The following is a 17,226-nucleotide window of genomic DNA, read 5'->3' as shown; positions in this document are numbered from 1 at the left end:
CATAGACTATGCTGCCGCAAATGTAGGCCTACCTGTCACAAGAAATAAAGTTACCATGACGAGAGAGGTCTACATGCATTGTGAACTGCGCTCAGTACTGAGATGGGCTGTCTGTCCCCACCCTGAGCGTTGATGAGTCATCATGCAGAGGCTGTAGAGGAGCCAGGTTTAGACGTCGCATATTTTCAGTTACATTTTCACGCTATTCTCTTCATATTAATAATTTCTTATTATCATCCTGGGAAAAGGGAGTGGTTTTTGGCAGTAAATCTCGGTAAACGGGTTCCCGCCATTCAACCCCAATCTGTAAGTGTGTCCCAAATGGGACCATATTTCCTATGGCCCTAGTCAATAGTTGTGCACTATATAGGGAATAGGGTGCTATTTGGGACACAGCCCCTGTGCAGATGGACAGGGCTGTGAGTGAATGTGAGGGAGCTGTTGACATGCAGCATGCCTGCAGAGCGTGGGCCAGGACAGGCTGGGTTGGGTCAGTCTATTCTGGGTGCGGAGTCAGACGACCCTGCTGCTATATTTAGCCCCCAGACTGCTGGGTTTGGCTCTAATGCTCCTCCAGAGATGGCCTGGCAGTGGCACTCCCATGGGACTAGGCTGCCGACGTAGCATGTGTAATGGCCGTTAATAAGGACTTGGTCTCAGCAGTAATATTTATGTGTAGTACACACAATGCGCACACACTCCCATGCGAGCTCTCACACTCTACTCTCTCTTACTTACACACACACACACACACACACACACACACACACACACACACACACACACACTGTTTATGCTATATCATCCTTTATTTGTTAGTGTTTTGCAGATTGAAGTAAAATGCTTGGACTTAGCTGCTGTTCTGTTTCACAATGGCCCCCATTTCATTCCTTCCGTTATCGATCCAACGCCAAGCGATGGGAATAAATTGTAATGAAAACCCATTTTGATTTTAATGGATAATAGCTTACTATGCCCTCCACTTTGGCTGAAGGCAAGGACTTTGCGTGACGAGCGCATGCACACAGACATGCCCTCCCCGAGTCCGTGTGATGGGGGTGATACAACATGACATCACAAACGGTCTTACGGTGTCCGTTACTGTCATCAGTCCTCACCACCATGCTAGTATCTCTGTCACTGAAGTTGTCAGAAACCACGATGACAGCAAATACAATAATTTTCCCTCTCTTAAAGGGAGATAAACCTTCTGACTTGTTGTTGGACTGTCTGTCAAAATGTGCACCTCTCTCACTCAGCAAGAGTAACCTTGCTCTCCCGAACACCGGCCTCTCTACGTCCCTGACTTGAAAGTCTGGAAAGGTTGCTTTGATGTGTCACCACGAAGCGATGATAATGAAGGGGTTGTGCCCTCAGACTTCGGCAACACCCTACACTGGTTGGATATCCCCATTTCTAATTGTATGAATCATGATCTATTGTTTTACATAGGATCTCCCTTCCGCTTCCAGCCAGCCCTGCCGGAATAAGCAAGCACACACAGTAGCTAGCTAGCTAGCTAGCGAGAACAAACTTTTGGAGTTCGGACATTGTTTGCCGATTTTTAATATCATGGCTAGGGCGCAAAAATCTTCACACACATTTTGTAAACGTTATAACAACTCTTTTACACTAGGCAACTGCAACCTGTTAAACATTATGCTCTTGTGGCTATCAAGTAGCAACAAACATTAGCTAGTACAGCTAACATTAGCTAGCTTTGTTCAGCCCAAAGACAGCCAGCCAGTTAATAAACTTTAGCTTGCTTGCTATCAACTTGAAATTGGATAGCTAGTCAAATGTATGTTTTTTTTGTTAGCTAATTATAGGCTGGACATTTCTTACCCCACTGAAGTTATTCATTTTCTTTATTGGCTGTCTTCTGTATACATGGTAGGGCAACGATATGAATCACCCATGCATTCCAGCTAGCTACTACTGTACTACCCATGTTCACTTCTGTCAAGTTTCCTCCCTGTCCCCTAATTTTGCAATGCATGAGCATGAAGTACCCTAAAAAAATAATAGTTCATAGTCTGGCCCAAAAAGATCAGAGTACAGCGAGTATGACCAACCAAACCAAAAGAGAATGTCTATCTAATGCAACATGTACAAATGTAAAGATAAAGAAAAGTGTGCAAAATTGACTATTTTGCAGGATAATATAATGCATGAAGCGAACGTGGAATGACTTTTTGAAGTGTGAAAATGTAGAGTGAAGGTGTCTTTCATGCATCTCGTCATGATGTCTGCTGAAGGGCAGGTGAGCAAGCATCCCCACAGACACCTGAATGGGCTTCTGTTTAGTTAACCACCTCTACCACTACTTCTTGCAGTCCTCGAGGAACACATTGTGTCCATAAAACATTGCATAGACATTCCCTTCCTAAACCAGACTATATAGTCACGCTCGCTCTTTCTTTCTCACTTTGTGTATGTACAGTGCATTCGGAAACTATTCAGACCCCTTCCCCTTTTTCACATTTTATGTTTCAGCCTTATTCTAAAATCGATTTAAATAAAAAATCCTCATCAATCTAGACACACTACCCCATAATGACAAAGTGAAAATCTTAGCAAATGTATTTTAAAAGACAAATACCTTACTGACATAAGTATTCAGACCCTTTGCTAGGAGACAATACATTTAGCTCCGGTGCATCTGGTTTCCATTGCTCATCCTTGATGTTTCTACAACTTGATTGGAGTCCACCTGTGGTAAATTCAATTGATTGGACATGATTTGGAAAGGCGAACACCTGTATATGTAAGGTCCCACAGTTGACAGTGCATATCAGAGACGAAACCAAGCCATGAGGTCGAAGGAATTGTCCGTAGAGCTCCGAGACAGGATTGTGTCGAGATCTGAGGAAAGATGCAAAAACAATGTCTGCAGCATTGAAGGTCCCCAAGAACGCAGTGGCCTCCATTCTTAAATGGAAGAAGTTTGTAACCACCAAGACTCTTCCTAGAGCTGGCCACCCAGCCAAACTCAACAATCGGGGGAGAAGGGCCTTGGTCACCTGATGGTCACTCTGACAAAGCTCCAGAATTCCTCTGGTGAGATGGTTGACCTTCTGGAAAGTTCTCTCATCTCTGCAGCACTCCACCAATCAGGCCTTTATTGTAGTGGCCAGACGGAAGCCACTCCTCAGTAGAAGGCACATGGCAGACTGCTTTGAGTTGGCCAAAAGGCACCTAAAGGACTCTGACCCTGAGAAACAAGATTCTCTGTTCTGCTGATCCTTGATGAAAACCTGCTCCAGAGCATTCGGGACCTCAGACTGGGGCAAAGGGTCACCTTCCAACAGGACAATGACCCTAAGTAAACAGCCAAGACAACGCAGGGATGACCTACTTATGGCTTACACTTACTTATGTAAATGTGGTATTTCAGTTTTTTTTTAATAATAAATTTGTAAAAATGTCAAAACATGTTTTTGTTTTGTCATTATGGGATATTGTGTGTAGATTGGGGGCATTTAAACCATTTTAGAATACAGCTGTAACGTAACAAAACAGTTTCATCAGCTGTCCGGGTGACTGGTCTCAGACAATCCTGCAAGTGAAGAGGCCGTATGTAGAGGTCCTGGGCTGGCGCAGGTACACGTGGTCTGTGATTTTTGAGACCGTTTGGACTTTGGAGGCAGCTTATGGTAGCGCAATGAAATCCTCTGGCAACAGTTCTGGTGGACATTCTTGCATGCCAATTGCACATTTGCTCAACTTGAGATCTGTTTCATTGTGTTGTTACAAAACTGCACATTTTAGCGGCCTTTTATTTTCCCCAGCACTAAGTGCACCTGTGTAATGATCATGCTGTTTAGTCAGCTTCTTTATGCCACACCTGTCAAGCGGCTGGATTATCTTGGCAAAGGAGAAATGCTCACTAACAGGGATGTAAAACTGTTTTGTTTTTCACAAAATATGAGTTTTATTGTGCTTATGGAATAGTTCTGGTATCTTTTACTTCAGCTCGTGAAACATGGGACCAACACTTTAGATGTTGCGTTGATGTTATTGTTCAGTGTACTTTCTGTAGTGCCTCATTCAGCCCTTATGCTGCCTATCACCCAGTCGTTGATGATACAGTTTTATCACTTTGTTTTTAGGCCTGTCATGCAAACAACCATTGATTTACTCATTATGTTTGTGCAAATACAAAACATGTCAATCATTCATGTGTGACATCTATAATTTCCATTTGGACGTGACATGTATCCCCCGCAGTGCCGTTCTATACCGTCGAAGTACAGTTCTAGGTCATTGTACGTACCATTTTTTTCGGTCGTATGGACATTTTCGGTCTTATGGACTTCATCCATTTTTTTTTGCGCTGTATAGGACTGAGGCAAACACAGCTCTTGCGGTCTTCCCCAACCAGTGGCCGCATATACCCTCCCATATAGCATTCTTGTCTTCTTCCACAATCGCCACTCTGAGACCCAGGACTGTTGCCTCTCGGATTTGGTCATCTGTCCGCCACAGCTTTTAGCACAGACATGATTGTCAGAAGTGGAGGCTGTTTTCCTATCTCCTTGAAGATTAGAACTAGGTAGCAAGCTGGTAAATGAGGCTTTCCCTCAAAGACCGCCAATACATCCTGCCTTCGCACAAATTGATTGTTACTATCTCCTTTTTTAGAAAACTCTGTCAGTTTTTCTCTTCACTGTTTTAGTTAGCTAGCCTTTGGCTTGGCTTGTTTAACTCCAGTGAGGGCGTAGCAAATTGACGAGGGAGTGTGGGGGGCGTTGCGCGTGCAATTGGCGTGCATATGAGAACCGATCAAAAAGTCACTCAATTTGAGCTAACCTCCCCTTTTACAAGCCGGAGTTAACAGACCAGGGAGTCATTTTACAAGGATAAGTTCGCTGTCAGCTGGCTACTGTAAGGAAGATGAGAGAATACAACCATTTTCTCTATCATATACCATATTCATACACTTATCCAGTGCGACTAAGTCTGTATCTGCTAAATTACCCAAAAGTAAATATTCAAAACACCAGCTTTGAAAATTACAACAATTACTTTGCCCATAGAACCGCCATCACAACGATAGTAGAAAACGATCCATTACATTGTTAGAAATCGGCAGAATTTTCCTGTTTGCACTGAAGACTCTGTCAGTGTTGTCAGCTCTGCTTGCTTTTCCATCTCCAAGAGGGATGGAGCATGTAATGACTTTTATCTGCACCGGGCCCCAGATGGCCCTGAGACACCTTCTTTATTACCTCACGGATCCCGCCTGAAATTGGATGTTTCAACTGGTCAGATACCACCGGTACCCTGCTGTGCTGTTTTATAACGATTATGTTCCCCGCTCCCGTAGAACAAGTGGCCAAACGGGGGGGATGGCCGCCACGGAGAGAAGAGATGCAACAGAGCAGACACGACCATATTAGAGATGCCATTCGGAGATCAACCTTAATATTTCAAGATAATTAGGAATTGATTTTCCTCTGTCGATTATGCAGGCTGGCTTTCCTATTCAATGTGTGTCTTCCCTCACATCCTGCAGTCTTTGGTCTGTCCTAAATGGTACCCTATTTCCTTATTGTGAACTACTGTTTTGACCAGTACCCTATAGGGCCTGGTAAAAAAAATATGTGCCATATGGGACTGAGACCTGGTGTCATCAGTCCTTGCTCTTTGTGGGGGGTCTGAAGGCGTTTCAGACCGTTAAAAACCTGAGGATGAAGCATGCTGCATCTGCCAAAACTCTTGATGGCCATGCTGATTTGATTATAGATCATACACACTTTAGCTAAGATGTCTTTGAGACTTACATTACCCTGTGTATGGTTTGGTATTGTAATGTCTCAGTGACCAACACTTAATTTAAGCAAAGGTCTTCCTAGTGCCTATCCTGTGTTTTGTTTGTTGGTAGCTGTCAGTCTGTTCTTAGTAAATGAGCCGCATTGAGAGACTGTGGCACTGGCAGCAGCACCTGATTTAAATTTTTTTTTTTTTAGGTCTAAGCCTACTGAAGTGATAGCAGGATGAAGCCATGCCTCCTCCATGTTTATACATATTGGCTAATCAGCTGCAGTCTTTTAGAATTTAAACCACGAGTCGATGTCCGCGTCCTAGCGGAAATCACATGGGCTTCTTAAAAAAAAATCCCAGTTAAAAATTCTGTTTAGGCTAGACCAGTTTTTAATTAAAAAAAATAATAATTAAAACCTTGGATGCATCTAAATCGTCCGCCGATGTCGCACTTCCACGTCTACGGTGACAAGAGCTAGATGTTTGTCAGACCATGAGACATCCCTAAAATCTGTCTTTTCACAACGTTGTCTGTAGCGTTGTCTATGGAAAGAGAAGACTCTCACAAACACGATGGTGTTCTCCGTTTTGCTTTAGGACACCTACAAGCGTCTCAGGACTCGTCTGATCTGCCAACCTCTGTCTGTAGCGTCCCAACAGTTTGGGCTACACACTAATATGACATCTCTATATTAAGGTGAGACTCTCACGAACATGTACTGTACATGTCGGTTGTTTTGCTCTAGGACGCCCACAGGCCGTGACTCGTCTGAATGTCCCCCGGTCCCGGTTCAAAAAAATGTATGGAAGTTCAGAACATATGGAGATGGTTTAATACCAAAAATAAGGGGTTCAAAAATAAATGTTTCCTGATCTTTCTCTTAGATATAGGACAGAATAACCTCCTTAGTTTTTTTTTGGGGGGGGGGACTATCTGTTATTCAATGTGTTTGTATGGGCTAATGGCAGTAAGGCCAAATACAATTTTTCATCTTTTTGTTTTGGGGGGTCTTAAAAATCAAATAGTAAAATGATCCTTGGTATGACCTTTAAACAATTCCATATAGCTTAGTAGAAATCCCCCCCCTCCCGGGCTTTTATGGGTTTAAAATATCTCCTGAGGCGCACTTTGAAGATGCTAGAACAGCCCATATGAACTTTTCATCTGCAAACAAAATGAGTAATGAATAAAAAAATCTGACAACCCCATAATAGAATAGATAATCTATTTACCTTGTGTGTTCTATGCAAGATAAATATTACTCTCGAGGCACATTTACATTACGAGTGGCACAGGGAGGGAAATACGCATTCTAACATGCAGTCAATGCACAACCATTTTTGCAATCGTGGGGAAAACAGATTGTGATGCCCTCTGTTAAAAAGAAAGGTTTCCCAGCTCGGAGAGGAGAGCGAGGCATGGAGAGCGGCAGCGAGCTAGGGGAGGTTGAGTTAGGCTCCCAGATATCAGTGTCTCGGTTCCAGAGTGATGAGCTCATGTGTGGAAAAACAGCCTCGCCGCCCTCAGAGCTTAAGGAGCTCCTGGCTGGTTGGGCAATGAGCATTGCATACAGCTATTGGATTGTAAGACCGCTCATTGCTGCACTACAATACATTTATTTTATATGGGCCTCCTTGTCGGTGTCCTCCCTGTCGATGCAGTCAAATAACCATGTTTCTGGGCCTGTGTCCCAAATGGCACCCTATTCCTTATATAGGGTACTTATTTTTACCATGGGCCCTGCTGAATAGTAAAACATCTCACTGTCAATGTCCACACCTCTGCGAGTCGTTTTCGAGCTATATATCTGGGAGTATGAGGCCTCTTATCGATCTGAGCTAGTGAAATGCTGTTTTTTTTTTAACAGAAGAAAATGATATCTACATGGTGTGGAACTTAAAGTGCAATTCCATCACTTTATAACCGCATTCATTATCTCCAGCACAATACCAGTGTCTACATATGTGACCGTGACATATTTCTATATTTTGTAGTAAACAAAGTCATACCCGATGATATTTAAAAACAATGATTTTCAAATACTGAGATTGATGGTGACGTAGGGAGCAAGAAAATTCCCTCCCTCTGGCTAAAAAGTTGTCACAAGAGTAGGATTTAAGACCCTTTTCAACCACTGTTGTGCGCCGTTGTCACATATGTAGACACTGCTATGATGCTGGAGATGATGAATGAGGAATTGCCTTTTAAGGTCAGGAAATGGAAATAACCCAGCTATATTTCATTGATTGCTCTTATGTGTGCCCCAAATGGCACCTTATCCCTTTTATAGGGTGCTACTTTTGACCAGGACCCATACAACTCTGGTCAAAAGTAGTATACAATAAGGTATAGGGTGCAATTTAGGACATAGACACACATTCCTCTCAGGTTTCCTAGATTTGTGATATTTCATATATTGACAAGGCTAGTGTTGTGCTCGGCTTTTGCATTGAATCATTTTATCACCTACACAGAAATTAAAATAAACGTCTTTCAAGCTTGAATTCCGCCTCTAGCAGAAATGTTATGATTTATTTTTTTAAACTTTTTTTCGAGATGGTATACTCTAGAATAGATATCTCTCTTGCTGTTCTGTACATTGATCAAAAACCGCGTTCTCATTTTCACCGCTGATGGTTTAGGCTTATTTTTTATTTTTAAATAATAAAGACTTTGACACATTGCTGCCTAATGTAAGTGACTCCAGATGAGGCAGAGAGAGGGATGAGCCGATAACAGCTGTTCCCCAAAACGTCTTACATAAGACGCAGTGAAAGGAAGGAGGGAGAGCCTGTGGCTGCGTCCCAAATGACACCCTATTCCCTTTTATAATGCACTACTTTTGGGCCCTGGTTTAAAAGTAGTGCACTATAGGGAATACAGTGCCATTTGGGATGCAGCTGCTGTGTGTATTATCGACGTCAACACAACAGTAATGTCCCAAGGCTGGAAAAAAAGAAAAACCTGAGTTCCTGCTCGTCACTTCTCACAGTGCTATTAGTCAACCCCAGACTCAAGGTGAAGAACATAGTTAGCGTACTTGGGACTGAGTGCAGATCTTTAAGGCTATAGGCCTACTTCACCAAGGTGATTGTGAGTGTAGTTAATCAAATTCAGTTCTGATATGAATTGGGATTGGTGTTCTTTATTGACCGCTGATAAGATGGCTTAGTGATAGTGAACTAAAGGCCATTGGTCGATAACGACTCGCAGAGTTGTGGACATTGACAGTGAGATGTTTTAAGGAGTATTTCTATGATACCTGACTTGAGGTCTCCCTTTACTGTGTCTCTCAGCAGATGGTAGCCCAGTATGGACAGCAGCATCAGGGGCAGCAGGGTGGGTACTGCCAGCCGCAGGGCCAATCCCCGTACTTCAGCCCTCCCCAGCAACAGCCCACCGCCCCCACACAGCCCCCCTACATGCAGCCACGCCCACCACCACCACCACAACAGGTAAGACTACAACAACCACAATACCCTGCTCGTGAGGAAGTTGAGCAGCAGTTTCTGAGGACTTGGGTTTGACAGACTTTTCGGCCGTGCTTATTGGTTAGTTCATGTCCGTGTCCTTGATACCGGTGTGGGAGAGTGTAACCAAAGTAGTGTTCACTCTATAAGCATGCATAATACACAAGTGGAGAGACCTTACTTTTTGGAACGTTCGGGTTCATTGTTTAGAGTTTCAAGTTCACAAGGATTGTCTGTTTTCATTTGTTAGCTAATGGACCTGGGTGGCCCCTGTTTATTCTAGCTAAATTAAAAAATGAAAAGAGCAATACATTATACTAATTCTGCGCTGTAGTGTTCTCCAGAGATTAGAGTGGGCCGGTATCTGTTCCATCTGCACTTCCTCTGTTCCATCCTCTCTGTATCTGCGTCCCAAATGGCATCCTATTTCCTATTGTAGTGCACGACTAGAAACCGGAGTGCGCTATATATTGAACAGGGTTCCATTTGAGAGGCAGACATTGGATCTCATACGGGGGCCAGTGGCTTTAATGAAGTCCACCCTCTCTGGTTGTTATATTGAGTCAGAGATTTGGCTGCTCATGTTTTTGAGGTGGAGGCAGCAGGTCAGCCGCAGTGCTTTGCATTCAGCGGAGCAGAGAGTTACCGTTGAGGGAGTCCTTGGATGAAGGGAAAACCCTGACCCGTTTACCTGATTCACATAGGATTTTCGGTATGTTGCCTGAAAAAAGTATTGGGCAATGTTTGTATGGCCCTCTTTCAAACAGCCAAATTTGTAACACATTCTTCTTGGAATTCGCTTTTTATAGCCATTGCTTAGCCACAACTGAGCAAGACATTCAACTTTGACCCTGTTGCAATTGTTGTCATGGTAACCTGCCCTGACAGCAAGCTCTAAATTCCTCAGACAGAAATGCACTCGTTTCAATTCTTCACATTCACAACAGTAAGTTTGCAGATCGCCATAATTGTTAATAAGTATCTTGTAATGTGTTACATTTTCCTGTTATGGTGAAAAAAACATTAGCCTACAGTTTAACTCAATGTTGTCAGATATGTTCTGTTAACTATATGAGCTGACTAGATGGCTAACAAGCTAGCAACAAACCGAGACATTGTCTAGAAAGTTGTTTTTAGTTGCCTGGCTTGCTAGATTGACATATCCTAAATAAATGTTTAAAATGCTGTGGGTTTTTTGGTTCAAAAAAAATAGAGCAGGTAATGTTGCTATTTGGACCAGGCTGCTGCGATGTCATGCACACTACCGTTATTGTGTTTGTACTTTTTCATAATGACAAGGACAAGTTTGATGTCGTACAACAACAATGGAACGTTCATGATTTAATGCGTACCGAAGACGGTAAGATGAAAGGCGACGTTTCACGAGCCCCTTTTAGGTGTTGGTGGAAATAAAAGTACAGGCTTTGTCATCGGCAATACCTTTCAGATATGAAGAAAAGTTGTCGGAATGCCAAAGTTGATGGGGTTTTGTCTCATGTTTGAAAGGGATATTGATGTAATACCTGGGGCTCATTTGATGAGAGAGCGCCTCTGAGAAGAAATACAAAGCGAGCAAGGGAAGAGGGAGGGAGGGAGTGTATAGTGGTGCTGGCTGGATGGAGTAATGAGAGATTGACCTTGAGTAAAATTCTCTGGGGTTTCCAGTGTGATATCTGAGGAGAGCGGTACACGCACTGCAGCGAGCTGTTCCGTCATATTGCTAAGCTTCTTTTTATTCCCACACCCCTAACTGTATCATTTTCATTTTCTCGTAGATGACGGCAAGATTGATAGAGAGAAACATTTTCCATTTCTGTCCACTCCCACTGTTTTTGACAGGGAGGATGGGGGAAATATGCAGGTGAAATGAGACTGTTGCCCTCGATTGCCACGGTTCCTGCTAAAACCACAGTCCCAAGATGGCCGCCAGCGTGCTTGTTATACCAGTGTTTATGGTGAAACTTGGAGTTGTAATGATAAAGCTCGGCTGCTAACAACAGTGTGTGTGAACTCTGTCAGGGGCCACCAAACAAGACGAGGGGGCGCTTCTAAGTTATCTCCTTATAGGATCCCTACACATTGTTCCAGCAGCCACAAATCCCAATCAGATTCTAGACCCTGTGCGAGTGATGAAGAGCTTATCAGTGGCAGTCTGTACTGAGCTCTGCGTGTTTCCCCCGTGACTCAGTCTCTCTCCTCCGACAGCCTTAATTAGCTGTGTGTGTGTGTGTGTGTGTTGCCTTCGTGAGACAATGAGTCAGCGGACACCCCGGGAAACGGGTGTGTGTTTGATACAATGAAGCCGGGAGAAAGGAAAAGAAAGACAGGGGGGGCCTTCCCTCTCGGACATGGGTTTTCATTGATGAGGAGTGAGTGTGAACGCGTCCCTAATGTTACCCTATTCCCTATAAAGTGTAGGGCTCTGGTCAGAAGTAGTGCACTCTATAGGGAATATGTTGTCATTTGGAACGCACCCTTTGTTTGGTAACTGGAGCCTGGCTGTTGTGTCTTATCTCTGTGAAAAACGGTCTCGAGTGAGGGGAGTAGGAAAAATCCTCCAAGCTAGCTGCCAGGGTCCAAGCCTTCCCCGGTATTTCACTGAGAATATTAATGCTTCTCTCAGACAAGCCAAGGAGCCTTTTATCAGCTGTGATGGAGCTGGGCTGGAGGTTACATTACACTCTGCAGGAAAGATGATTTTGGCCTTAGTCGGCTTGAAAGTAGAGGAGCTTTTCTCCCTCGGCTCCATTTGACTAGATATACAGTGCATTTGGAAAGTATTCAGACCCTTTGACCTTTTCTACATTTTGTTACGTTACAGCCTTACTCTCAAATGGATTAAATAAAAACAATTCCCTCATCCATATACACACAATACAATACACAATACCATAATGACAAAGTGAAAACAGGTTTAGATTTGAATCAAATCTATAAAAGACAATTAAAAACGACCTTGTATACTGAAGTATTCAGACCCGTAGCTATGATTCTCGGAATTGAGCTCCGGTGCATCCTGTTTCATTGATCATCCTTGAGATGTTTCTACAACTTGATTGGAGTGCACCTGTGGTAAATTCAATTGATTGGACATGATTTAAGGCACACACCTGTCTATATACCCACAGTTGACAGTGCATGTCATAGCAAAAACCAAGCCATGAGGTTGAAGGAATTGTCCTTAGAGCTCAGGACAGAATTGTCTCGAGGCACAGATCTGAGGTATTGTGTGTAGAATGAGAGGGAGATGTAATTCATTTTAGAATAAGGCTGTAACAAAAGGTAGAAAAAGTCAAGGGGTCTGAATACTTTCTGAATGTGCTGTAGGCCTGTAGTTCACCAGAAGTCTTGAACCTGTTCAGGCAGCTTCTACTCTCATTGTCTGGGTCTCTATGGTAACAGCACAGCCTTGCAGACCGCTGCATCTTGACAAGTGTTTTCTTCTCAAACGATTCACTAGAATTAATTGGTGATTAAGTGTCGGCTCCTATTTTTTAACAAATAAAAAAAAACGCTCAAGCCTGCTAGTATATCAATTACCGGGGATGTAAAATGACCAGCATTCACCAGGCAGGGCAGGCACACACTGGTCAGATGCAAATCCCTTTTAAAATAGGCAAACTTTTTTTTTTTGAGCAATTTATTTATATTTTTTATTTTTTGGGGGGCTACTGCTTAAGAGACCGACTGCCTGGGTTTGGTAGTGCTCCAATCCTCCCTGTCATAATAGGCAACATAGGACATGGGCATTTTCAATAACCTAATCTATATTCTGTGAGGTCTGGGGGTATTGTCAGCAATAATCATATTCCCATAGAGTTTAATTCCACTGTTTGCACTGATACTGTGTGCCCTAGGAAGAAGCCCACTGTGGGTAGCCCACTCGGTACCATTGGGCTCAAATGCAAATGTCACTGACATGTATGTCTTGGATCAGCCAATCAGAAAAGCACTAATAAATAAACAAGCAACCCAGAAAAAGGACAACAAAAATTCCATATTAGCATATAATATGGGACGGGGCGGCAGCGTAGCCTAGTGGTTAGAGCATTGGACTAGTAACCGAAAGGTTGCAAGTTCAAATCCCCGAGCTGACAAGGTACAAAATCTGTTGTTCTGCCCCTGAACAGGCAGTTAACCCACTGTTCCTAGGCCGTCATTGAAAATAAGAATTTGTTCTTAACTGCCTTGCCTAGTTAAATAAAGGTTAAAAAAAAATAATAATAAATTATATATACAGTTGAAGTCGGAAGTTTAAATACACCTTAGCCAAATACATTTAAACTCAGTTGTTCAGAATTCCTGACATTTAATCCTAGTAAAGATTCCTTGTCCTAGGTCATTTAGGATCACTACTTTTATTTTCAGAATGTGAAATGTCAGAATAATAATAGTAGGGAGAATTATTTCAGCTTTATTTCTTTCATCACATTCCCAGTGGGTCAGGAGTTTACATGCACTCAATTAGTATTTGGTAGCATTGCCTTTAAATGGTTTAATTTGGGTCAAACGTTTCGGGTAGCCTTCCACACGCTTCCCACAATAAGTTGGGTGAATTTTGTCCCATTCCTTGTGACAGAGCTGGTGTAACTGAGTCAAGTTTTTTTGCCTCCTTGCTCACACACGCCTTTTCAATTCTGCCCAACAATGTTCTATAGGATTGTTGTCAGGGCTTTGTGATGGCCACTCCAATATCTTGACTTTGTTGTCCTTAAGCCATTTTGCCACAACTTTGAAAGTATGCTTGGGGTCATTGTCCATTTGGAAGACCCATTGCGACCAAGCTTTAACTTCCTGACTGATGTCTTGAGATGTTGCTTCAATATATCCACATACTTTTCCTACCTCATGATGCCATCTATTTTGTGAAGTGCAGCAGTCCTTCCTGCAGCAAAGCACCCCTACAACATGATGCTGCCACCCCCGTGCTTCACGGATGGGATGGTGTTCTTTGGCTTGCAAGCCTCCCTCTCTTTCTCCAAACTTAACTATGGTCATTATGGCCAAACAGTTCTGTTTTTGTTTCATCAGACCAGAGGACATTTCTCCAAAAAGTATGATCTTTGTCCCAATGTGCAGTTGCAAACTGTGATCTGACTTTTTTTAAGGCAGTTTTGGAGTGGTGGCTTCTTCCTTGCTGAGTGGCCTTTCAGGTTATGTCGATATAGGACTCATTTTACTGTGTATAAATATACTTGTGTACCTGTTTCCTTTTTACCTAGAGCCTATTCTTGTAGGGTGTTGCTATAGACCACAGAGTGCTAAAAGTCAGTATTTTTATTATATTTGTGAAATGCTTGATAATGTATGTGATATCAACAGAGGTATATTTTCTGTGAGACCTAAATATTGACTGTTTATCATCAAGCTGTCCACTCAAAAATAATCTTCAAGCTGTGACCGATGCCTGCAATCTGGTTCAGGTTCAAGTCAACCTATTTACAAACGGAACAGGAACTCAATTATCTTGACCACATATAATAGAAGTATCCAAACCCATCGAATGTAGTGATCCTAATATAGTAATCACATCTAGAAAAACAAAGTTCCAAAGACTGGACCTAAAATTGTGTATAAGCGATCATGCAAGAGGTTTTGCAATGATTCCTATGTCGAAGATATGAGAGAGAAACAACCTGATGTTGCACTTGAAGCATTCATTAAATAGCTTCTTTCGATTACTGAAAGTGCAAATGACAACAAGCTCAGTCCAATGATGCGTGGCCACGCACGCCTCCAACTCAATCATCAAGTTTGCGGACGACACAACAGTGGTAGGCTTGATTACCAACAACGACGAGACGGCCTACAGGGAGGAGGTGAGGGCCCTCGGAGTGTGGTGTCAGGAAAATAACCTCACACTCAACGTCAACAAAACTAAGGAGATGATTGTGGACTTCAGGAAACAGCAGAGGGAACACCCCCCCCATTCCACATCGATGGAACAGTAGTGGAGAGGGTAGCTAGTTTTAAGTTCCTCGGCATACACATCACAGACTAACTGAATTGGTCCACCCACACAGACAGCATCGTGAAGAAGGCGCAGCAGCGCCTATTCAACCTCAGGAGGCTGAAGAAATTTGGCTTGTCACCAAAAGCACTCACAAACTTCTACAGATGCACAATCGAGAGCATCCTGGCGGGCTGTATCACCGCCTGGTACGGCAACTGCTCCGCCCTCAACCGTAAGGCTCTCCAGAGGGTAGTGAGGACTGCACAACGCATCACCGGGGGCAAACTACCTGCCCTCCAGGACACCTACACCACCCGTTGTTACAGGAAGGCCATAAAGATCATCAAGGACATCAACCACCTGAACCACTGCCTGTTCACCCCGCTATCATCCAGAAGGCGAGGTCAGTACAGGTGCATCAAAGCTGGGACCGAGAGACTGAAAAACAGCTTCTATCTCAAGGCCATCAGACTGTTAAACAGCCACCACTAACATTGAGTGGCTGCTGCCAACACACTGTCATTGACACTGACCCAACTCCAGCCATTTTAATAATGGGAAATTATGTAAATATATCACTAGCCACTTTAAACAATGCTACCTTATATAATGTTACTTACCCTACATTATTCATCTCATATGCATATGTATATACTGTACTCTACATCACCGACTGCATCCTTATGTAATACATGTATCACTAGCCACTTTAACTATGCCACTTTGTTTACTTTGTCTACACACTCATCTCATATGTATATACTGTACTCGATACCATCTACGGTATGCTGCTCTGTACCATCACTCATTCATATATCCTTATGTACATATATTCCTTATCCCCTTACACTGTGTATAAGACAGTAGTTTTGGAATTGTTAGTTAGATTACTTGTTGGTTATCACTGCATTGTCGGAACTAGAAGCACAAGCATTTCGCTACACTCGCATTAACATCTGCTAACCATGTGTATGTGACAAATAAAATTTGATTTGATTTGATGCTGTGACATACCACCCCAGACCATGACGGACCCCTCACCTCCAAATCGATCCTGCTCCACAGTACAGGCCTCGGTGTAATGCTCATAACTTTGACGATTAACGCGAATCCGACCATCACCCCTGGTGAGACAAAACCGTGACCCGTCAGTGAAGAGCACATTTTTTTTTGCCAGTCCTGTCTTGTCCAGCGACGGTGGGTTTGTGCCCATAGGCGACGTTGTTGCCGGTGATGTCTGGTGAGAACCTGCCTTACAACAGGCCTGCAATCCCTTAGTCCAGCCACTCAGCCTTTTGCGGACAGTCTGAGCACTAATGGAGGGATTGTGCATTCCTGATGTAACTCGGGCAGTTGTTGCCGTGCTGTACCTGTCCATCTTGTGTGATGTTCGGATGTACCGGTCCTGTGCAGGTGTTGTTACATGTGGTCTGCCACTGTAAGAACGATCAGCAGTCTGTCCTGTCTCCCTGTAGCACTGTCTTAGGCGTCTCGCGTACGGACATTGTAATTTATTGGCTTGGCCACATCTGCAGTCCTTATGCCTCCTTGCAGCATGCCAAAGGCACGTTCGTGATGATGAGCAGGTGTTTGGTGTTTTTCAGAGTAAGTAGAAAGGCCTCTTTAGTGTCTTATGTTTTCATAACTGTGAACTTAATTGCCTACCGTCTGTAAGCTGTTAGTATCATAACGACCGTTCCACAGGTGCATGGTCATTCATTGTTTATGGTTCTTTGAACGAGCATGGGAAACGGTGTTTATAACCTTTACAATGAAGATCTGTGATGTTATTTGGATTTTGATGAATTGTCTTTGAAAGACACGGTCCTGAAAAGGGGAAAAACATTTTTTTTTACTGAGTTTACTTGTCACAGGTGAAGAGAGGATGTTCTCAGCTTTGTGCAGGTATATTTTACAACCAAGAAATTGATGGATTCGAGATATGGAGTGCGCGAAATGAGCATTTGCCATTGTGAGCGCATTGGTCTCTATGAGCACATTGGTCTCATTGACTCTCAGTCTATCCCGCAGGTGAA

The 17,226-nt window shown here is 43.2% G+C and overlaps 1 protein-coding gene across 1 annotated transcript in view; it reads left to right on the top strand.

Moving 5' to 3' along the window:
- The window catches only part of LOC118386567 (AT-rich interactive domain-containing protein 1B-like), a 111,289-nt gene that overhangs the window by 18,262 nt on the left and 75,801 nt on the right, over positions 1-17,226 (top strand). Inside the window, 1 exon segment of the mRNA XM_052523361.1 lies at positions 9,064-9,222. Within this exon segment, the coding sequence (XP_052379321.1) occupies positions 9,064-9,222 (159 nt within the window).

Source organism: Oncorhynchus keta, chromosome 8 (genome assembly GCF_023373465.1).
Source record: "Oncorhynchus keta strain PuntledgeMale-10-30-2019 chromosome 8, Oket_V2, whole genome shotgun sequence".
NCBI classification, from domain to species: Eukaryota; Metazoa; Chordata; class Actinopteri; order Salmoniformes; family Salmonidae; genus Oncorhynchus; species Oncorhynchus keta.
Note: the sequence above shows the minus strand (reverse complement) of the source record. Positions and strands in the feature narration are given on the sequence as shown.